The sequence below is a fragment of the Desmodus rotundus genome, chromosome 2 (genome assembly GCF_022682495.2).
Source record: "Desmodus rotundus isolate HL8 chromosome 2, HLdesRot8A.1, whole genome shotgun sequence".
NCBI classification, from domain to species: domain Eukaryota; kingdom Metazoa; phylum Chordata; class Mammalia; order Chiroptera; family Phyllostomidae; genus Desmodus; species Desmodus rotundus.
Window position 1 is genome coordinate 205,370,112 of NC_071388.1, and position 22,505 is coordinate 205,392,616.

Genomic DNA, 22,505 nt, shown 5'->3' on the forward strand with positions numbered 1-22,505 from the left:
AATAGTTCTGTGCGGGCAACGCGGCTTTACTGTCGTCTCCCGAATCTCCTCGACTCTTTTGCAATTACTTTTATTATTTCCGCTCATTTAACGAGACCCTGGAGTTGATGGTGATGTCGGCAGTTAACTCTGGAAGACTCGAGCAGAGTTGAGTTCACACCAGGTTAAGAGTAATAGAATTACCAGTCTTAGTGGTCCTCACCGCAGAGCACACCCTTTGCGTACCTTTTATGCACCGGAAACTACTCCGGGCTTCCAACGGAAAGACTGGGACTGAGGTTCCGAGACACCAAGTGTGCTCACTCACTCACTCACTCACTCACTCAACAAACATTCAGTCACGTTCCTGTCTGGGTATCACAGCACTGCGTACATAGGACAGGCAGGGTCTCGGTCTCATGCAGCTTCTAGTGCACTAGTACAGGAAGACAACATCAGACAAAAAGGCGAGATCGCAACACGTGGTAAGTGCCAGGGAGGAAGAAGCAGGAGCTGACGCGGCAGGATGGAGGTGCTGTTTCTGCAGAGGCCCAAAGGCTGGGAAGGAGCGGACTTGGGCAAAGCAAGAAAAAAAGTCACCGTTGTTTGTTGAGAGGAATGATGTGTACAAGGGCTGTGGCACGGATGTTGTTGGGTGTCCCCAAAGAACTTCAAGGACACTGGTATGGCTGGAACCTAGTCGGGGATGGAGGGAGGCCTGAGATGAAGCCAGAAGCTGCTGGACCCAGATTGCTGCTTGGGTAAATGGGCACTCAGACACAGGGATTTTAACACACCGTTGCGCCCATGTGCTGGTGAGTGGGGCTTGCAGAAAGACCGCTGTTTGGGCCAGGGCAGCGGTCCTGAGAGACGTGAAGTCAGGAGCCTGACTTCAAACCTTTGCGCAGAGAGCAGGCAAGACAGAGGTGATATTTTAATTAATGAAGTTGCCTGACATAGTAGCAATAATTTAAAATTTGCATCACGGCACTTTCTGTGAGGCACGTCTGCCGTGTTAACTCTGCCCAGAACCTCTTCCCCCTCCTCCTTGTTGGTGGCAACACCTGGTTGGACCCTGGCCAGCACCTCTGCCCTGCACCACGTGCTTTGGTGAGTGGCTGCAGTGCCCTCCACAGCGGTTTCCTTCCTCTTCTTTCTTCCTGGCCCGAGTCTCCACCTCTCCTGTCGGATGCTTCTGCACCTGTCAAGGCCGAGTTCAAGAGACCCATGGCTACTGGGGAGCCGAGTTCAGGAGGAGTGAGTGAATGGCCGACATCCCCACCATCTCTGAGGTCCTTAGGGCAGTTTACGCTGTCCTAAGCACACTCACAAGGCAAACTCACATTTGCCTTGTCTAAGCAGGGTGAGCTAGATGCTGAGCTCCTTTGGATGACCTCTGGATGTCCTCTGGGCCCGTTGCCTTAAACCCAACAGACACTAAGGCTATCCACTGAATTGAATTCTTGCTCACATGTAGCATTTATCGGGCAATTAATGTGCCAAGCACTCTTTCAAGGGGGTGTGATTTAATCTTTCTGTGATGGTTAGTTTTATGTGTCCACTTGACCATGGTGCCCAGGTACTTGGTCAAACATTGTTCTGGATGTTTCTCTGAACATATTTTTAGATGAGATTAACAGTTAAAGTAATGGACCTTGAGTAAGCAGATTACTCTCTATAATGTGGGTGGGCTTCATCCAATCAGTTGAAGGCCCTGAGCAGGAATCAGTCTGACATTGGATGGCCTCTGGACTTAATTTCAACTCTTCCCTGGCTCTCCAGCCTGCAGGTCCACCCTGTAGATTTTGGACTTGTGGCCTCTGCCATGGTGTGAACCAAGTCCTTAAAGTCTCTCTCTCTCTCATTCTCTCTCTCTATATGTACATATGATCTCAAAATAGACATTTATATGGAAACGACTATAATATATATCTATAATATTTATAAGCACAATTACATATGTATATATAAATATCCTGTTGGGTCAGTTTCTCTGGAAAACCCTGACTAATAATACACCTCGCATCTGCCCATTTCTGCCCATTTTGTGGATGAGGAAGTTGAGGCTCAGAGAAGTTGAATACCTTGACCAAGGGCACACACTCCAGCGCAATACAGCTTCTTCCACGTGAATCCCAGAATGAGAATATGAGGGCCTGCACGTCACCCACCCTGTCTTTGCTATGATGAGTCTCTTCTTTTCAATGGTTCGCACACGACCGTGGGCTTTCACTGTGCGTGAGCGTGTCAATACGCAGACACCTCACTGTCCCGGGGAAGCGCAAACACGCCCGTTCACAGGGAAGGGGGGCGGGCTCCTGCTGGCCTGAGTTAAGTCCTATAGGTTAAACAATTGTCTTTGCAGTTTTAATTTCCAGAAAGATCTCGAAATAACCACACACTTTTCAAAAACAGTCAACTGCAAGATCTTCAGGAACATGAGAGGGAACTAAACAGACAACAAGTGAAAAATGAATTTTGTTGAAAATAAGATGCACCCCTTTCCCTACACGAAAGAAATGAAAAAAGAGAAAAATGAGCTGTGTATGTGCATGAAGTTAAAACAGAGAAAAACAAACATTGCGTAGCAGTCCCCGGGCCTCTTGGTGTCTTTGCCGCGGGCTAAAGTCCCACGTCGAGGTCACAACTTCAAAAGTGGCCTCCCACTGGCACCTCTCCATAGGGAAAGGCGGTGGTAACGGTAAATACTCACCTGGATCAATGGTTTCTGGACGAGCGGCACACTGCCCCAGTCAGAGTGAGCAAGCCCGTCACCCTGATCACGAGACAGCTGCCCTTGGGAGACGTGTCACCCCCAGACGCACACAGACAGTCTCCCTGGCTCTAAAGGACAGTTCTCCCCAGAATGCAGAAGGCGGTGCTGGAAATATTGGTCATGCTTGTCTTTGGAATGAACAGCGGGCCCTGTGCAGGTAAGGGACTCAGCTCCACGTAACCTGTGGCATGTCCTGGCCCGGGCGCAGGGTCTCACAGTGTTCCGTGTGCTTGCACGTCCAGGTTTCCCGGTATATGACTACGACCTGCCCTCCCTGCGGCAAGCCCTGAGCGCCTCGGTGGCGGACGTGAACTCCCGGTCCCTGAGCCCGTACCTGTTCAGGGCGTTCAGAAGTACCATAAAAAGAGTGAGTACACAGGCCTGCTCTCCACATCTCTCTCTACTGCTTTTTGGCTTCTTTTGTCGGTGTGCTGGGTACACTTTTTTTTTCTATTTTTTCCAGTTTAAAATGGTAACAGCTAATCACCTCTTCCAGCCATTTCCGATTGTATCATGAGGCTCCCGGGGCTCTCCGGAAGCCTGTGTCCTCCGTGGGGCATGTCCCTCTGCCCCGTTTCCCATTCCAGACCTTCCCGCCACGCAGCCCATGTGCCCGGGTTCCTCGTGAGACTCTATTAAGAACTGCTCATCTATTAGAGACGAGGCTTTCGGGTTCAGCAGTTCTGCTTCTCATATTCACAGGGAATAAATTCTGGCTGTCGAGCTACAGCGCCCCTCTTCCTCTGTCAATGCTGTAGTCATCAGTTTCCTGTTCGCCCTGGAAATAGGGAAAGAGGAACCTTCTCGGGCGTCCTGTGACGAAGACTGTGCTAGGCAAAGAAGGGGAAGCAGAAATATCCTCCAAAGGAAGTGAGATACGTGGACAGCAAGTCGCCTGCCCCTCCCTGTCCCCAGGGGAGTCACCGCCTAAAGAGTTCCTGGGAAGAGGGGACAGAAATGCCCTCCAGTTACTTTAGGGGAACCTGGGAGGTGGGACGGGCTCCGTAAATTACAGGCCAGGTGGGAATGAGTGGATGTGCTCTGTCTGCCTGCTCTTGTCTCCCATCCCGGCTGAGGGCTGCCTTCACTCACCCTTGGCCTGCTCCCTCTGGGGCTGTGAGGAGCACATGGCTCCTGTGTCCCAAGGACAACACATTCACCTTGACCCTTTCCTCTTCAGAAAGTGGCTCAGTGTCCCATTTCCAGAGTCCCAGGAAATCAATCGGATTGTCCCAGTTGTCTTTTCTAAGTGTGCCATAGGTCATGAAGACAACAGGCTGTGCCTTAGTTAGGTGTCCGGCCTGGACCCAGGCCGCCGTGTCCAGAGTGGTGTGGAGGCGATGAGAGACGTGTGTGGTCAGCTGCCACGCCGAAGGGTGATTCGTTCTGGAAGGGTGCCGGGCCAGAATCAAGGACCTTGCTCACCCTCTCTCCCACCCCCGACACTGGCTTCTGTCTCTGGCACGTCATGAAACCCACTGGTGGTGTGGGGAAATCAGTGTCCTCTTGCCAGGCCTGCTTGTGACTCAGCCGTGCTCACTGCAGAGGACAGCAAACACTTAGTTAGATGAAGAAGAACGTGAGGATGAGTCCTGAGAGAGCCGGTTACGGGCACCGTGGAGCTCTGGCCCAGGAAGATGAGCTGGGGTGGGTGCGGGCCCCCCCTCCCCCAGGCACAACCCAGCACATGTACCACCCTGTATAGACCTGAGCCCAGACACACCTGGCAAATAAACACACCTCCGTGCGTGTGTGTGATCCTTAATGGTACGTGATGGAGAGGTGCCCCTATGCGTCCTGCATGCCGCCGTCCTATCTGGAAGCCTGCCTGCTCTTGCCTCTCTCTAGCCTTTTCCAATTATTCAAATTCATCGGTCATTCATATGCCCCTTCTTTGAAATCCTCATGTATCCCCAGATGACTGCGAAAGGACCCTGAGCATTGAAATCTGGAGTTACAAATACATTTTAGCAAGTAGGCAAATCTGCAAGTATAGAATCTGCAAATAACAAGGATCCATTGTTAAACTAAGTCACTAGATGCAACCCTGGCCTTGGAGTTAGGACACGGAGGAGGTTCTGGTTCCAGTGTCTTCCTGGAGCATCGCATGCCTTTCGTAAAGCACGTTTCCCTCTGGTGTTCGGCACGAGGGCATGGAGCCAGGGCATTCTGAGATGACTGATAGCCTTTTTTAAAAAAAAAATTAGGGGTGATTCTGTAATGTTTTCTCACTGTGCAGGGAGAGACATTTCTAACAATGTGAGTTTCAGAAACTCCGGTGGCAAAGTGACGCTCTGTTTTCGCGAAGGTCAACATGCTGGATGAGAACAGCTTGAGCATGGATATAGAATTCAGCATCCGAGAGACGACCTGCCGGAGGGGCTCCGGAGAAGATCCCGCCACCTGTGACTTCCAAAGGGGCTACTACGTGGTAAGTGGGCTGGGAAGGGCCCACCCACTGCCCCAGAAACTAACACGAGGAAGCCCCTCGCCTTCTCCCATGACTCAGAGCTGCTTTGGTGGCCCACTGGGAGCTGGGCCCCTGCCTGCTGTCCAGCCACACGGGGAGGCATGCACTGTGCCCGGGTGGGGGCGGTGCGGCCCAGTGGTTGAGGACACAAGCTCTGGAGTCCATGGTCCTGAGGGATCCTGGCAGGTTATTTAACCTCTGTTGCCTCAGTTTCCTGTTCTCTAAAATGGGGATAACGATGGTTCCCAGCAAAGTGAATACAAAGAGGTCAAAAATCCCACAGACACTTCAAGCTGTACTTAAGATAATTTCAAAACGCTAACAGCGGGAGTTGCATTATTTTGCGGTTGACTGTTGGATAATATCTTTCTCCCCGACTAGCTGGGGATGACGTGTTTGGTTCCATACCCCCAGGGACCAGAACATGGCCCCACACCTCGACCTCAGCCCTGGGCGGTACTGTCAACCCAACGTTCGCTTTCCAAGGCGGTTGCGTTGAGAGGTGCATGTTATCAGGGCTTTGCTGCGTTATCAGTGTGTGTCGGGGCCGCTTCAAATGGTGTAACTGCTGAGCGGGAGCCCTTTAGTGTTTTACTGTTTGCTTCCTGAGACTTTTCGCCAGGACTCTGTTTTACGAAGGACCCACACCCAGTGTCACAAGCACCTGCTTCTAATGAAATCGGAGGCCAAAGCAGAGCCTTTGGGTCCCCCCCCCCACTTCTTGTCGCCCAAGTGGGGAAGGATTCAGGGCAGCCCCTCTGTACTCAAGAGGGGGCATCTGCTTTCCCGGGACTCTGGATGTAACAAACACCTGAGAGATGTTTCAGTGTTTCGTCTGTTTCTCCTTAGGTCTTGAGAAATTTTTGTTTTGGAGAAACGAAAGGCCTCTGTGAATGTTTCCGTGCTGTCTGCCTCACTGTATCTAGCCCTGCAGCGGTGCCCGGCCCCTGACCCTCCTGGGAGCCGCTGCAGACGCCGCTCACTGTCTCGCCTTTTCCAGCCAGCAGCCGCTTGCAGGAGCACCGTGCGGATGTCTGCCGGGCAGGTGCAGGACGTGTGGGTGCGCTGCCGCTGGTCCTCCAGCTCCGAGTCTGACAGCAGCGAGGAGGTACGAGGGGGGCTAGGCGGCCTCCAGGACGGCGCCTCTCTTGTTCCACGTGGGTCTGGGGCGGACCGCTGTCCCAGCGTAGTGGGAACATCACCTAGGCCTGGACAAGCACCGCCCTGCTGCTCAACGGGCTTCTCTCTTTTTTTACCTTCAATGTCATTTTCAACATCCCTTACTTTCTTCAGCCTATTCTCTGTCTGTCTGTCTATCTGATATGTCTATCCATCTACCTACTTCTATTTCTCTCTCTCCGTTTCCCTGAGGTTTGTGAAACTGGGAGCTTCAGTCACAACGAGCAAATCTGCAAAGTTTTAGGTCTCGGGGTGATGCTCACTGGTCTGTGGTTTAGTGAAACAAGGGGGGCGTTGTTGTTGGACCCCTGTCCCGACTATCTGCCAGCTCTGCAGGTAGGTCAGGATTCTCAGCCTTCACGCTCTGCAGCATCTTCCTCTCACTTGAAGGACTAAATGCCAGGAACCAAGACTACCCCATAGGCTGCTGACCGAACCAAGGAAGTTGATGGGCACCGAACAAGCTTCCTCCTTCTGGCCCACAACCTTTGGGAGTAATTCTGAGTCTAATGGAAAGCGTCTTAGTCAATTTAAACTTCACATAACTTGTTTTTCCCTGTATATTTTCTTAGAGATTCATGCTTGGTACCATATAAAGTTATTTAATATACCATATCATCTTATTTAATTGATCAGAGTCCACCAGATAAGATTTGCCTTTTTTGAAGTATGTTTTGTTGATGATGCTATTACAGTTGTCCCATTTTTTTCCTTCCTTTTCCCCCTCCACCCTGTGTCTTTCCCTTTTCTCTCTTTCATGTGCTGATACAAACCAATGCCTACATTTACGAAGATGGGTTTTAGGTATATACTGGGATCTTCTAGATGGAGAAACAGTGATCTATTTGGTAAGTTGAGATCTTTTCTTTTTAATGTTTTTTTTTTTTCTCGAAAGCACCTCATATTAAAGCTTTCTGTGAGTGAGTCATTTAAAACTAGACATATCTATACATCGCCCTTGAACAAGTACAGTCATCACAGGAAATAAACACTTCCTTTTCTTTTGGTTTCTCTCTTCGCTCTAGGCCATAGCGCCACACTGTCCGTTTCGGTGCCCCTTTGGGTTCACACGGGGCTTTCCGTACATGGCCTCATTCGATGGCCCCACATCTTTGTCCGGCAGCCGGGCAGATGTGGGTTTTCCCCTTGAGTGGGTCTGTCTGTAAACTTGGACATGTTCGCTCGCCCCTCCTGGGCTCAGGGCCTAAGCTGTAGGGCCCAGGTATGCAGTAGCGTGTAGCTGGGGGTGGGGGAGGGTCTGGGCCAAACCGGAGCTGCACTGGGTCACCCTCCTGCCCCGTGACTAGAACTGACCGACCCTTACCCGTCTTGGTTGGTGGTGGGGGCGTCAGGGTCTCCTTTCTTTCCTTCCTGTGTGGCCTCTCATGGGAGTGGGGTGGCCTGGGGCTCTGAGGCTCAGGGGCCATACTTATGTCCCTGAGGCCTTTGCCGGTTGGTGCTGACGGTGGCCAAGGTCTTCGCTGATCTCCCACTTCCTCCTTGTTTAAGAGGCCCATCTAGGGCATCAATAGTGAAATCACAGAATATTCTGGAAGCAGCAAGGCCTCACGGTTGCTGTTGTGTTGCAGATCTCGTTCCTGACAGACCCGCAAGCGAACAGTTTTACGGACGGTCGTTTGGTGAGTGGCCCCATTTTCCTGCTCAGGTCAGCAGACCTGTTCTCAGGCCAGACCCCGCTGAGGTCGTTTCATAGGAGGTGAACCCCTGAACTGCAAATTATTTTAAGTGAAAAGGAGAAGACTGTGCGGCATTGCATACACCGGCGGTGCCGATCACTGCAAAGGAAAACTCGAGGCATTGAAATTCACTTAAACGGTACCAGGGATCAAAATACCAAATCGGCCTCAGGAAATAAGCATCGTCCTTTGTTCCTGCTCCACTTTGGGGTGTTCTCTGAATATCCCAAATTCTTTTGATCTCCTCTCGGCCCTCCACTCTCAGCTGTACTTGATGATAGGCAGACACAACCACCAGTACTTACTTTCCCCTGTTTACAGGTCAGTCTTCTGATTTATTCTTTTCGATAGCTCTGTAAACCAGGTTATTACCTGCTTGTACAGAAGAAATGAGTAATAACGCCTGGTGTTAATTGTGCGCACACGACACTTTGTCCCAGTGGCTTGACACCTAATTCTCCTGCAGCCGCCACAACCACCCTGTGAGGCCGTGCCGCGTTCCCTCCCGTTTCGTGGATGAGCAAACCGAGGCTTCACGAGTTTCCGGCCCCCCCAGGCTCCACTGCCCCGGGGGACTTTGACCCAGTCAGTGAGCGGCAGGGATAGGACTTTGAAACAGATCTGCCAGACTACAGAGCCTCTGTTTTTTTCCAAGCTGCTTCCCAAAAGAATTGTGAAATTCGCTCTACGTACAGAGTTCTCCACCACAACGAATAAAACAGATACGAGTATTTCACGGAGTTCAGCGTCTGATCCTCACTAGGCGTCCTCCAATGTATTGGACGTGCTGCGGCTTACAGGCTGAGGCTGGATTTTTTAAAAAACGCAAACCTCAGTTTTAGACCTTCCCCAGATCGTCACGTTGAAAGAATGCAGTTATTCCACCAGTAGCGGCGCTGTTGGAACATTTTTGAACACTTCTTTCGGAATTGCCTTCGGCATCTATGGCCCATTCTTTTGTATCTCTGCAGGGGTGGGAAACACTTGCCATTAGATTTGACTTTAGAAGTAGCCAATAGACATTTAGAAATAAGTCTGATTAACCAGATTACTAACCCATTGCTGTGTGTCGAATTACCCTAAAACTTAGCAGTTTAAAGTGACGATAGGTTATTATCATAGTTTTCAAGGGCCAGAAGCCCAGGAGCAGCTTAGCAGGGTGTGTCTGGCTCAGCGTCTCTGACAAGGTCACAGACAAGATGTTGAGAGGGGCTGTCCTGGCGTCTGAAGGCTTGCTTGCCTGGGGCTGAAGGGTTCTCTTCCACGTTGCCCACGTGCTTGCTGGCAGGTCTCAGATCTTCATGGGCTGGAGGACGAGGGCTTCAGTTTCCCACCGTGTGGGCCTTTCCACAGGGCTGAGTGTCTCCAAAACATGGCAGCTGGCTTTCCCCAAGAAAACAAGAGAGAGAGATGAGCAAGCAACAGAGCACCCGAGACAGAGACAGTCTTTTGTAACCTAATTCTGGAAGTGATGTACCATCGCTTCTGCATATTTGCTAATCACACAGACCAGCCCTGGTTCAGGGGGGAGGGAAATGCCCAAGCCTGTGAGTGCCCAGGAGCCCATCTTGGAGGTTGGTTACTGCATTAGGGAAATGCCATTGGGACAAATATACACATGGACAGAAAGTATTGTGACTGATACTTTTTATACATCTCAGAAGGTAACTCCAGAGCTGAATTCTAAAGCTATTCTGGGCTTTGGGAGTGTCACTCACACAGATGGGCCACCGTCTCAGAGACGGCCTTGAACGTGACGATTTAGTTCAATGTAACAAATCTGTGTGAGGAGTGCGGGGCAGAGCCACGGAGGACTCTGAACGGGCAACGTGACAGTCTGTGCCCTCGAGGGCCTGCAGCTGTGACGGAGGCAGATCACGCGTGGTGGAGAGAGGGAAGCACGGGGCTCAGCTGTGACGCCACGCAGGACAGAGCGTGGGAGAGCTTGATCAGGAAGGCGAAGCCGTCGTGTTCTCCTGGCAGGACGGGATCTGGTTGTGCTAGTTGCGAACCTGCTCCCTCGGTCACTGTCACGTGGCCCAGGTTGTCTTAGATCTCGATGAGAATGACAGAGCCCATCATTCCTTTTCTGTTTTTAGAGGTCATGAGGAGGGTCTTTCCTCCTGGAAATAGAAGATTCCCGGGCCTGTGGCACAGAGCGAGAGTCAACACGGGCTTTGAGTAGGAGCCTTGAGGTAAGAAAACACAGGTCAAAACATGTGTCTTTAGAAATGGGGGCTCTTGCACTGAATGCCTTTGAATGGCAGCTCCCGCCCCTTCAAATGTCATACGTCCCCGTTCACTTCCTGTCCCCCCCTTCCCACCGTCTCTTCCCCTCCCAGGTACTGACTACTTCTCCATTGGCTCTTCACTCCCGTGCCCTCCATCTCTTTCCCACTGAAGTGATCAAGTGTTTCCACTTTAAGAGCAAACAAACAACAAATAAACGAGAGAACAGCCCCTTCCTTGGGCCCAGGGTTCCTCCTGCCCTCCTGCCTTCTCCGCTAAGCTTCTGACACAGTTGTGTCGACGGCTCCTGCTCAACCGCCTCGTCTCCCATTCACTTTTCTGCATTTTGCAAACTGGATTTCAATCCTTCAGATCTGCGGACTGTGATCTGCCTTCCTTTTCTCAGTGGATAATTTGTATCCTGGCCACCATTTGTATTATCTCTGTAACCCAGTTCCTTTCTTCTTTTGTCATCTCCTCCACTCGCTCGACTTGATCATCATTATGCAATTATTTCCAAGCCCGCATCTCCTGCCCTGCTCCATCTGGGATCCAGGCCCATGAGATGCTGTTGCCATGGATACCGCACGAGTGAATGAAACCCAACCAGCCTCCTCTCCAGCTCCCGTTCTCAATGGAAGACATCACCAGCCACCTAATTTTCACAAGTGCAAAATGTTAGAGCATCCGTGACTCTTCTTTACCCTCTGCCTTCTCCCAGCAAGACGCGCTGTAGATTTTGTCCACACTCTCTCTCTGGCATTGGCCCAGGCCCTGGTCCCGTGATGTCCAGCTTGCACGCTGTCCTCAGGGGTATCTGGAAACCCAGAGGAGACTCTGGTCCTTCTCCACTTAACCCCCCTAATGCTTGCTTCACTTCAGGGGTTTGGCAGCGGTGTGCAAAAGCCAGACCCTGAGCTGAGAGGAAGTGTGGGGAGCTGGAGTCTGAGCCCCGGTTTTCCACACCCACCCCAAGCTTTGAGTCTCGTGGGTTTACGAGTTCCCAGGGACAGGGGATTGGAGCAAAGGCAGCTGTGCGTTTGTGAAGCCACTGGGTAAAGGGGCATCGTGAGGGACGCATTTACCAGGACTCTTGGGTGCAGTCACAGGGGTCGATTTGGTGCGCGTTCGCTTTTACCTACACACAAGCAAGTTAATAACAAACCTCGGGCCTTCACGAGCTTCCAGTTTACATGGTGCTGTACACCTTCAGGATAAAGTCCAACTCCCCAGCATGGCCCACGAAGGCCTTGGTGGCCTGGCCCCGCCCACTTCTCTAGCCTCATCCCTCCCAGTCCACCAAGGCCCTAAGCTCCTGCAGAACTCAAATACTTGCAATTTCTCCTGCTGTGCCCTCTACCTGGAACACCCACCTGGCTGAATCCTCCTCGCCACTCAGGGCTCAGCTCAGGGGCCCCGCCCAAGTCAGAGATGCATTTCTTTGTGGGCCTCACAAAAGTCCTCATCCCAGGACACTGCTGGTCTCCTCTCTGCCCCATCTCTCTCCCCTCCCCTGAATCCCCGGGCACAGGGCTCAGGGAAATGACCACTGTCTCCCAGGCCCTGGGCAGAGCCTGGCACACAGCAGGGATTCAGGAAGTGTGTTTTTGAGTGAATGATGGAATTCTTCACTTTGAGTTCTTGAGATTCTTTTATTCTTAAAAAGTAAAGAAGAACCAGCTAAGCATAGTATAATTAATTTTTAACAATTAGAATTTGAAAGAAGTCAACTGACTTTTTATTAAAATAGAAGAAAAACCTACCAGTGAGGTGGCATTGGATGAAAGATGCCAATGGTAGGCTTTCATTTTCATCTGTGTGCTCCCTAAAAATAAAAACCAGCTTTAGGCCAAGAGCAAGAAACTGCTCATTACGAAGAAACAGACTCGTCGAATTCCTTTTTCATAAACTGAAATCACTTCTTTGGGCTTTACAGAGCATCTTCTGGGGTGAAAGATAGAATTCCCAATGAATTGGCTGTGTTTTATTATTAATAATATGCTTATATTGGGCAGGCATACATATGTATTTCTACATAAATTCATGACCTGATTTCTTCAAAGAAACCGATCGCTTCAAAAACATCTCTTTAAAGACAGCACAAGAGGAAGGCCAAAGGCAACCACCCTGGCCTGGACACTGACTTCCACCAGAGTCCTGGCTGTGTCCCTGCCCTCCCGTGACCTTCCGCAGGGCAGTGTCCACCCTGTGCTCCAAGTTCCCTAGAATCGTAAAGTGAGGTTGGGAGGGCTGGCCCGGGGTGCCCAGGGAGGAGGCCGACTCGCAAGGTCTGGAATCAGCGGGCCTGGCTCCAGCCCCGTCTGCCCTTTCCGAGCTGGGGCGGCGATCCACTCCCTTAAGCTCTAGGACTCAGGCCCTTCAAACATGTATTATTATTATTATTATTACTATTATTTACCTGTTTTTGTCCCTACTGGATGGACCGTGAACTCCTTGGGGATGTCTTAGCTTGTTCCCCTTATTGTTTTAGTTGAATACTAAGAAAACGATGATCAATGATGACTGTCTTAAATTAGCCTTAAGAATACCCTCTGTTTTGTAATGCTAAGGAACGGTGTCTAGAATAAGGGTTCGAGCGTGTTGGAAGGAACGGATGAATCACAGCCAGGGTGGTCTGTTTCACACCCCGAAGGTCCCCATCCCCGTGGGGAGCTTTCTGAAGGCAGAGACTTGGGCTCCTATAGCGCGGACAGCCCCCCAGAGCCTGGCTGTTTCCGGAACAAAACAGGAGCTGCGTCGTGTTTTTGTGATGTAATAAACACTGTTCTAGGCTTCCTCTAGGTAGCTAGAAAACCATTGCATATGTCGGAGTGGCTCTCGAAAGGTATGATTTCAACAAAGAGCTCTGACCTTTTTCCGTGTTTGCTGTTCTAAAAGAGGAGCTGTGGCAAGTCGGTCCCCGCTCTCCTGTTGAAAGGACTCAATGTGAGGGTCTCATGCTTTCTTGGTCTTTATATAGCTGGGACAGCTCCTACGTTTTCATTATGGAGAGGCCAGAGATGGGGCGCCACAGCAACCGCACCCCCCACGGCAGTGTGGGTGATGCATTCGCCTTTACAGCGATGGGCTATCGGTTTGGAATTCTTCCACCCCACGCCAGAGGCCAGCGCGGGGCGGTTCTCAGTGGGGCCCTTGTCAGCCGCCGCGTGGGGCCAAGAATCAGTCTTGAGCTCTCCTCAGTTGTTCAGCACGTGTCCACCTTGTGCCCAATTCCCGCCTGTCCCTGTACCAGTGAGAATCCGAACTCCCACAGGTGCCCGGGGCTGTGTGTGGACCCTGCATGCACTTGGCCTTACAGAAAGCCTGCAACGGTCCCAGTGATGTTCTGTCATTCCTGTCCCCTTTTGTAGGTAAGGCAACTGAAGCATTAGAGGCCTCTGCTCTCAGACACAGTGTCGGCATTGGGACGTAGGTCCTGATGTCTGTCTCTGTGTCTGTCTGTCTCCAAGGCCCCTCTTTTCCCACCTGGGATGCTCGGCCTCATGATGCTATCTCCATGTTTGGAAAACAGTGCAAGAGGGCAAAAGCTCAGGGAGTCTTTGTCTGAGGTGCACCTGCCACGGGCTGGGTGGAGCTAGATTACTGGTAGCCAGCTAGAAGGCAAAGACTGTGATGGCCCGGAAGTGGTAACAACATACCGACCTACCACCAACCACGTGAGAGGCGTGGCCCTAAAACGCGGGCCTCTTAGCGAGCTTGCTGAGTGATTTCCATCCCGGGTATGAGACTTGTCAGTGACTTCTTGTCCTGAGCTCCCGTGACCTCCCCCCTCCTGGGGGAGTCAGGCCCCCCTACACCCTCCTAAAACAGAAGAGACCCAGCCCGTGCTCCGGAGGGCGGCGGAAGCCTGGCTGTTTGTGACTCCGTTTACACACACTCTGCTCTGAGATTCCCTCGCTGCGCACGCCTGCCGACCTCCTCCCCAAGTGCCGCCTGTGCTCACTCTCCGCCGTAGTTCCGTTCTGCGAAGTCACCACAAACACTGCGTCAGTGACACCAGGGCAGGCTCCCGCCGTCCTCCGGGCACGGTTCACGGGTGTTTCTGTTTGAAGATGCCTTCTTTGGTATGTACTGTTGATGTGTTCACGTTGAACTCACCACCGGCTGCACTCCAGCTCATGCCTGAACGGGGCTCATGGAACACACGTGTGCCCCCCCCCCCCCCAGGCACCCGGAAGCCTCCCCGAGCTCAGGAACACTAGACAGCACTCGGTCTGGCACCGGGGGTCCACTGCAAACAGCGAAAGCACCCACAGCGAGGACAAAAGTGCAAAACACGTGGCACCCAAGAGACCCTAGTTTGCAGCATGAGAGCCGAGACCTGGAGGCAGAGCTGCCTCCTTCCACCTCTGCAGGCTGAAAGGCTGGAGATCTTTGTCACTGGGAGATGACCTGGACTGAATGGGAAAGCTCTGGAAGTATGGACTGGGGGCTGCCAGCGAGTATTAGTGAGCGGCAAATTTCTGGGCACAGCGGGAATCTGCTGCAGGACGGTCCCCACGTGGCTTACCCCACTCCTCTTCCTTCTCACCCGGACTTGGAGACTAGCCCTCCCCACTCACTGCCCCCCCCATCCACTCCTCTCTGCCTCCTGGGCCCGTCCATCCCTTTCCCCGCTGAACATCAGCCACACATGATGCTGATGAAACTCCCTTCTTTCCCGGAAACCCTCTGGTGCCTGAGACTGTGCCTCCCCAGTTCTCCTCTCAGCTCAGAGCTCTGTCTCTTCTTCACGGACCCCTCCTCTTCCTCCTGCTCCTGAAATGGTGACGGCCCCCAGGGCTCTGCATGCACTGTCCTCTCCCCCCGGTGATCCCGGGCACGCCCCAGCGTGCCCCCCTGCCCGTGGATTATTCCGACTTCTACTTCCATGATGTCCCTCTGGCGGAACAACAGGTTTACCTAATAGCACCATGCTGACCCTGCCGTCAGGTGGGTACCGCAGCCCACACTCAGAATGGAAACCTTCCCTTCTGGGCTTACTCTTTTCCCTGGTCCAGCTCACCTGCCTGGTTACTCAGACCCGAAACAAATCCAGCTTTGACCTTCTCTCTGCCCTCATCCATCCAGTCACCAAGTTCGTCCTTCCTCTCTGATGTTTCCCAGCTCCGTCCCCTCCTTTCCATGTCCTGGCCTTGTCTTCTCTAGGTTGGCATGGTGTCATCTTGTTCCTCCCAAAGTCACTTCTGCACTGTCACCAGTTTTGTAACACCAGTCCTCCCAGTGCTCTCCTGGAGGGTGGAGCCTAAACTCCCTTGTGATGAGGGGCCTGAGGAATCGGGCCCTCCCCCCAGGGCTGTGGTTCTGTCTGGGTCCCCTGCTTCTCTCTGCCTCTGTTCCACATGGAAGAGTCACACAGAGGACTATTCCTCCGGCCCCCAGTCTGGGTCTGACCTCCGTGCCCAAGCCCCTGCTGCCGGACCACAGTCCCCCCGCCCCCAGCCTCTCCCAGGGGTCTAGCTGACGTGTCTTCTCCAGGCATCCCTTCCCTCGGGTTCCCTGTCCCCGGGCATCTCCAGAATTGTACTCACTGCACTGTACTCTGCTTCTGCCTTCCCCACTGGTATGCAGCCCCTTCCTCCCTCCCCTCTTCCTTCATATTGGAGATCAGATCTATACCTTATTGATCTTTGTGGCCCCCGGTAGATACTCAAAGCATACATGTTTGTTGAGTGGATGGATGAATGAGGGAATGAATGAACGCATGACCCTTGCTGCCTCCAGCCGCATACGCTCAGATGGCCGCGGTTGAGGCCAGCCCACCCCTCTCCTGACTCCACTGTCTCTTCCCTCCCACCGCCAGCTCTTCCTCTGGCTGGCCTGTGTCCCAGCTCGAGGCGGTAGACTTTCCTCAGGGCCCCTCTGGTCTTCCCCTTTTTGAGACTTGAACTTCCTGCCTGGGGCTCTGTCTCCACTGCCTGGACTCGGTACCTCCTCTTCTCCCTGAAGGTGACTCTCACCCTTTTCTTTGTTCAGGCTGCTGGCGGCTTTGCCTTGTTGCTCTAGTCTCCAGTGCCATCTTGGGGTCCCTGCTGAACAGCGCCCAGGACTCCCAGGCCCCGCACCCCCATTGCACGCATGTGACATGCTCACCACGGGGGGTCTAACCCTCTCGTCCTTCTGTCTTTAACAGTAGAACACTTCGGAAGGGAACGTGCCAGTGAAGACACTTCAGGAAGCGTGTCGTTTTCCTTTTGGGTGGTTGCGGTCCTTAGTAAACGTCGTACTCTTTCTCTTTCATTGTCTGATTATTTTTTAAAAATAGAGGTCACTATCAAATTCTTAGATAAGCTAATGCCATGAGGCATTAGATGAGCATCAGCTAAGGATTCCAGGAGTTGAGACTCATCACGTGGCCATGTTTAGCACGGTTACGTCAATCACGGGTTCGAGACCAACATACCATGGTCATGAATTCCTCATTCTTCCAAAGACAAGCAGCCCCAGGCAGCTCAGCACCAAAGAGCATCTTTCCTTTTGTGACTAATTTTAATTTTTAAAAAGAAATCGTCTGGTGATTCAGGGACGAGAGGCAATCTCCTCCCCCACCTAAAGGCCGGCCTAGCTTCCTCTCCTCCTGCAGGTTTCTTAGTCCATGGAATCCACAGCAGAGCTGGCTTTCTGTCAAAGCAGGTGTCGCCAGAAAAGTACCCAAGGACTCTGTCCCCAAGCCACTTACTTGGAAACCTGCCCCAGTGTGGAGCCATGTTTTCTGCGGCCAGCCTACCGCAGGGCTGGCCCAGCAGTGAGAGTGTTACAGAACAGACTGGGGGGCTGAACGATATAAAAGACCCCCCTTTTTCTCCGGGGTTCCTCCCCTGTACTAGGGTCGCTTTGCCTGCCGCCAGAGGAAAGACGTCTCTCAATGCCACAGACTGGTGAACAGGAAAGGAATTATTTATTTAAAAGTTATACAGACTATACCCACAGATGCACACAGTCCTTCCCTCTCCCTCTGCCCAGTCTGGGGTACCGCATCTCAGGAAAGTAGAAGTCCGTGGTTCAGGCTCCCAGCATCATCCACGTGGCAAAAGGGAACACTTCCAAAGCCGCATGGTCCCCCAAAAGACTCGTGGTCCCAAAAAGAGACGCTAAATGGCTGCCGTGCCTGGATTTAAATCCCAGGGCCAATCTTCCTCTGCAGCCCCATTTCTGGCTCCTCCCACAATCGGCCACAGCCACCAGCATTCCGGGCAGGTGTGGCCCTGTGGTGTGCAGCCAATTATCTCCAAGCTCTTCTGGACCCCATTACAAATCCTATTTGGGGCCCCCCTCTTGGCTGCACCCTGTTACAAGAGGACCCAAAGATTTGAGAACCCCAAAACTGGAATGCGGCCCATTGCCAATGAGGCTGAAACTCACAGCAGTCCCCATGGCCTTCCCCAACGATGGCAGGAGGCCCGGGACTTCACTGTGGACAGGTGACACACTGGGACACTATCGGGCATTTGCACCCTGACTCAGACATGGTTGTTCATTCCTCTCCGTGGCAAACTCTTCCACTTACCACAGCTCCTAAGTGCTCGACAAGCCTGGCGCCCACCTCACCACCCCCGTCTGCTGTGTTTCTGGCAGAGCCTCCCCGGGTGTCCCACAAGCTTTTCTTCTAGTTCAGCCTTGGGGGCAGCCTGTCGAGGTATCAGCAAAGATTGTGTTGATGTTTTCAACCAAATTACTTCCACCAAACGTGTAGAGCAAGTTAGAAAACACAGGCATCTTTAGACTTTTGCGTTTTGCTTCATAAGAATAAGACATACATTTCCGTTTACTGAGGTCTTCTTCTCTGTCCTTCATAGAGTTTACGAGTGTGTGCGTGTATTTCTTTTATAATTGATTTATTGGTATAATTCTTTCTGTGGTTATTATAAATGAGATTTTTTGTCATCATATCTTAGGATGTAAAACTGAGTAATATTTGTTAGGTTTTTGGCCTGTCTTCCTACTGAGTTCTCATATTGTTTTTAATAGGTTTCCAGTTCATACTCTAGAATATTCCATGTATTCAATATGACTTCTGCTAATAGTATTAATTTTGCTTCCTTTTCATCTTTGGAGGCCACGTCTTTCTTTCACCTATGTTCTCTGAACGTGTTCCAGCCGGGCGGGAGAGCAGACTGCCGAGAAGCCCGCTTGTCTGTGCCTGACTCAGACGGCGTTCGAGGGGCACGTTCGTGTGTCTCCGTTAATAAGCACAACACTGGTTTCTGGTTTGATATGTTTAATCTTATTAAGGTTGTATCTCTCCTTTCACTGTTAAGAGTTTAGAATGTAAGTGTATCTTGAACTTGATCGAATACCATTTGAAATTTGTCTTTTCTGAAATTGAATGTCAAATTTGGAATTTGTCTTTCTTCTTTGATAAAAAAAAAAACATCTGGTGAATTAGGTTCATATGTTGCCGACATTGAACCACCTTTGCGTTTCTGGAGGCCCCCCCACGGAGTCAGGGTTCTCTATGCTTTAAATACGCTGCCGGACACCAGGTGCCGCTGTTCCATTTAGCATGTAGGCACCAACCTGCGCAAGTGAGAGTGATCTGCTTCTTGTGCCTTCTTCCTCTGCTTCTCTTATCAATGTTGTAGAAGCCAATGCACCTGTACGGTCTCTGCACAGCCCCGCCCCTGCCCTCCGGCTCCCGCCTCCTGGCTCGACGAGGGGACGCCTGTGGAGGGCGGGTGTGATTTCTTTAGCGGTCAGGACAGGACGGCAACCACATAGAAAGTAATGGACACGTTTCCGGAACTTGCCGATCTCTGCATTCACCGGACTTTCCCAAACATTTTTGCCAGCACGTTTCTTCCGCTTCTGTTGGAGGGAAAGACGAGGGATAAACGAACTCTGGGCCTGAAATGTCAACCCTTGTTTAGCAACAGTCACCGGCCCTGGGCAGGAGTCCCCTGGGAGGTCGGGGGTCTGCCCAAGGACCTGTCTGACGGGTCCTGTGAATGAGTACGTTGGGACTATGTGATCATCACACAGGGTCACCCTGCTTTAGTGTGGCCCGTGCCCCTCCCAGCACTGCTTTCCCCAGGGCGTTAGCACGTCACACGTCACAGGAACAGAAAGACTCCTAGTGGGGTTGTGGGCTCACGGGTAATGGGCAGCCAGGGAGCCCCCATGAAAGATGCAAATTGAGGGTCCGGGACCCACAGGCTCTGTGTGGTCAGCGGTGTTTGCTCTAAGAGCAAACATGGTCTGATTCCCTCAGGCCGGAATTCAGGGGGGCAACTTCCTGTTAAAAAGAGACCCTGAGGCTTTCCTGTGACCATGCACACCTGGCCACCTCCCCAGGAATCCCGTGCAGTGGCCACCTGCCCAGAAATCCCGTGCAAGACAAACTTCGATGAACCCCCCCATAAAAATGTCACCGTGCCTCTTTGAAATTTGCAGCAGAGCAGTTTGGGCCTCTCTCCAGAGGCAGCTGTGACCAGAGTCACCCTGTCAGAGCGGCTTTTTATGTGGGAGCCTTCAGCAGCTTTGAAAGCATAATGACGATGTGTTCCTGGGCTTGTGCCCTGGGAATAAGCTCCCTCCATGGCTTGGATTAAAGATTGCCCAGAGTTCAAATATTTAATGTGCTTCCTTCTTTGCCATTCCTGGAATGTCTCGGCATCCCTCCCTTGTCCCAGTACCCGGGCGAGGTCTCAGCTTTGGGGCTGCCTCAGTCCCAACGCCCACCCGTGGCCTGGGCACCTCTGGGGCAGCTTCCTAGGGTGTTCTGTTTGCATTACTTTCTTTTCTGGATCTCAGCAGGAGATTTAATTTTGATGACAAGATCAATTTTCTACACATCCACCGCATGTGGTCTGGCTTGTTTTGTGACTGTGGAGCGTTAGCGGCTGAGCAGCAGCGAAGTGAGAAGCATCCCACAGAAAGTCCCTCAGCGAGGCCAAGCTGCGGCCTTTTTACAATGAAATGTAGACCGATCAGCTCTGAGTTACCAGGTTGCCTTTTTCCTTCTTGCTCCGTTTTCTTTCTGCAACACCTGTCTGCTCCTTCCGGGGGCTCTGATTTGTTCAGTCTTCAGCAACCCGAGGCTTTTCCATCTTGTTCGACCATTTGTGTGAGGAGCACTGTTTCATGGGAATAGGGATCGTATCTCAGCTCTCTGAATCCTGCCCTCCTGTCCCTAAAAAGAAATTGCAATAATCAAATCTTTAGAAAGGCGACCAATGGTCTGAAGTTCTCTCAGAGAGGATGGGGGCCAAACTGTCAGCTCGATGGGTCCCTCTGGCCATCCAATGTCGCCATGGCGCCTCTTACAAAACCACGGTGAGTCCCCTGTGTCCCACACACTCTGATACAAGTGCACGAATGCGACTCCATCAGCTTGGTTCTCTGAACCTGCCATGGGGCCATGGGGAAGCGTCTCACCCCAAAGGACCCTGTTAAACACGCTGTTCTCCAGTACTTTCTTCTTCCCTAGACTTCCCAGCTCATGAAATAGGGTGAAAAGCCACAGCTCCTTCCCAGCTTTCCTTTGCCCATGACGCTGGCATTCTTGCTTTTCGTATCCAAATAGACACTCCCTTGGCTACCACTCAACAGAAAACTGGCATCCCTGAAAGTCAACAAAACCACCTCCCCAAGCCAAAGGAATGAGCAGATGAGACATCTGAGTCTTTTTCTCTGAGCTGCGGGGTGGGGGAGTGGTGCTGGCGGCGGGGCTGGGGAAAGAGAGCAGGCTCCAGGAGCAGAGGCAGCTCTGGGGGCTGGTGGTGAGAAGGGCTGCTTGACGCTTTCTGCGGGTCCCTGGAACTAGGTCCCAGTGACACTGGGGAGCGTGTGTCATTCCCTGGTCAGAAGTGATGTGACTGGTGCTGCTGCCGCAGAGGTCACGCTCTGCATGGTTGCAGCAGCCAAGGCTGCCCGCTCTCTCCACCTTCCCTTCTCCCTTCTTTCCTGCTTCCTCGTGGAGTGTCCCTCTCCTAGGTCCCCTGGATGAGCCAGGGGACTCTGAGCGTGGGTGCAGTATTGCTTCCCATCCCAACCACGCACTGGGCTGCAGACATTCCATTCTCAGCTCTAAAAGTTAGCTTCATACACCTTTAAAGGAAATGCATCACATGGTAAAAGAAAGTGTTACATTTAAAAATAAATAAAATTCGCCCAAACGTTTGCCTCTTGAGTTCCCTTTAAAACTGACCATGGAAATAGGCTTCTGACCAAGAACGAGCTGCTAGTCGCTTGCACCGGCTTTTCTGGCCTCTGTCGGTTCACGGAGAACTCTGGTTACTTTTGATCCTAAAACAGGCTCACGCCTCTAATTAGAATAATGCCGTGCTGGAGGGCACGTGTGCATGTTACACACTAACAAGTTACACACCAACACGCCATATACATGCATGCAACACTACACGTAGCACTGCATGTCATATAGCATAACACATACACATCATATCACTGATATAACATGTTATATACATGTTAGTGTATGTCCTATGATACAGCCCAAACCCTAAGGTGACCAACGCTGTCTTCTCTCCGGCCTCAGACGCTCCTGGTCTGAGCCTGCGGTGGGTGAGGGTTGCGGGGAGGCAGGCAGGGCCTGTTCTCAGCCTCTGCCTGGCAACCAGTGAGCCAAGGGAGGGGATTGCACCGTCCTTCATCCTTCGGGGGCTGCGTAGCTTTGTATCCTGGACCCTGACATGTAGTAAGGCTGGTTCTTCCAGTTTCTGCAGAAATGTCCTCTGCTCTCTCTGCGGTGGTTGCTTTGGCCTGGGCCCTAAACGGACACAGCTCCATGCCGCAGAGTCCCTGAGATTCCTCGGCCAGCCTCAGGGCACCCTGCGTCACTGCCCACATGCCCTCCCTGGGTCTTCTCCCCCCTCCACGCAGCCCCCCAAGACTGACTAAAGCGGCCCCCATGACGGCTGCCCTGGGTTGAACACTGTCCCCCAAACTCATGTCTCTCCAGAATCTCAGAATGTATCCCATTTGGACATGGCTCTTTGCAGACGTAATTAGGGAAGGTGGTCACACTGGATTAGTGTGGGCCCAATCCAGTGACGAGTGTCCTTACAAGGAATCAGAGACACAGAGGCAGAGGGAGTAAGTCCACGTGTTGCTGCAGGCAGAGACTGGAGCGGTGTGTCTACAAGCCAAGGAGGCCGAGGAGGGCCAAGGGTCTCGGGAGCAGACAGCAGCCAGCAGC

At 52.1% G+C, this 22,505-nt stretch overlaps 1 protein-coding gene across 4 annotated transcripts; it reads left to right on the forward strand.

Moving 5' to 3' along the window:
* The first annotated feature begins 2,686 nt into the window (after positions 1-2,686).
* Positions 2,687-13,154, forward strand: SPP2 (secreted phosphoprotein 2). Of its 4 annotated transcripts, none has more exons than XM_045197953.3 (8): positions 2,688-2,912; positions 2,998-3,122; positions 5,064-5,186; positions 6,226-6,333; positions 7,198-7,252; positions 7,994-8,044; positions 10,201-10,296; positions 10,852-13,149. In XM_045197953.3, exons 1-7 carry the CDS (start codon positions 2,846-2,848, stop codon positions 10,284-10,286), a joined length of 615 nt encoding a protein of 204 aa, XP_045053888.2. In that variant the 5' UTR covers positions 2,688-2,845; the 3' UTR covers positions 10,287-10,296; positions 10,852-13,149. The 4 variants fall into 4 exon arrangements, with proteins under 4 accessions (XP_045053889.2, XP_045053890.2, XP_045053888.2 ...); XM_024564317.3 differs by having other exon boundaries at positions 2,840-2,912; positions 10,444-13,154; XM_045197954.3 differs by lacking the exons at positions 10,201-10,296; positions 10,852-13,149 and adding an exon at positions 8,568-8,832 and having other exon boundaries at positions 2,687-2,912.
* The last annotated feature ends 9,351 nt before the right edge of the window (positions 13,155-22,505 follow it).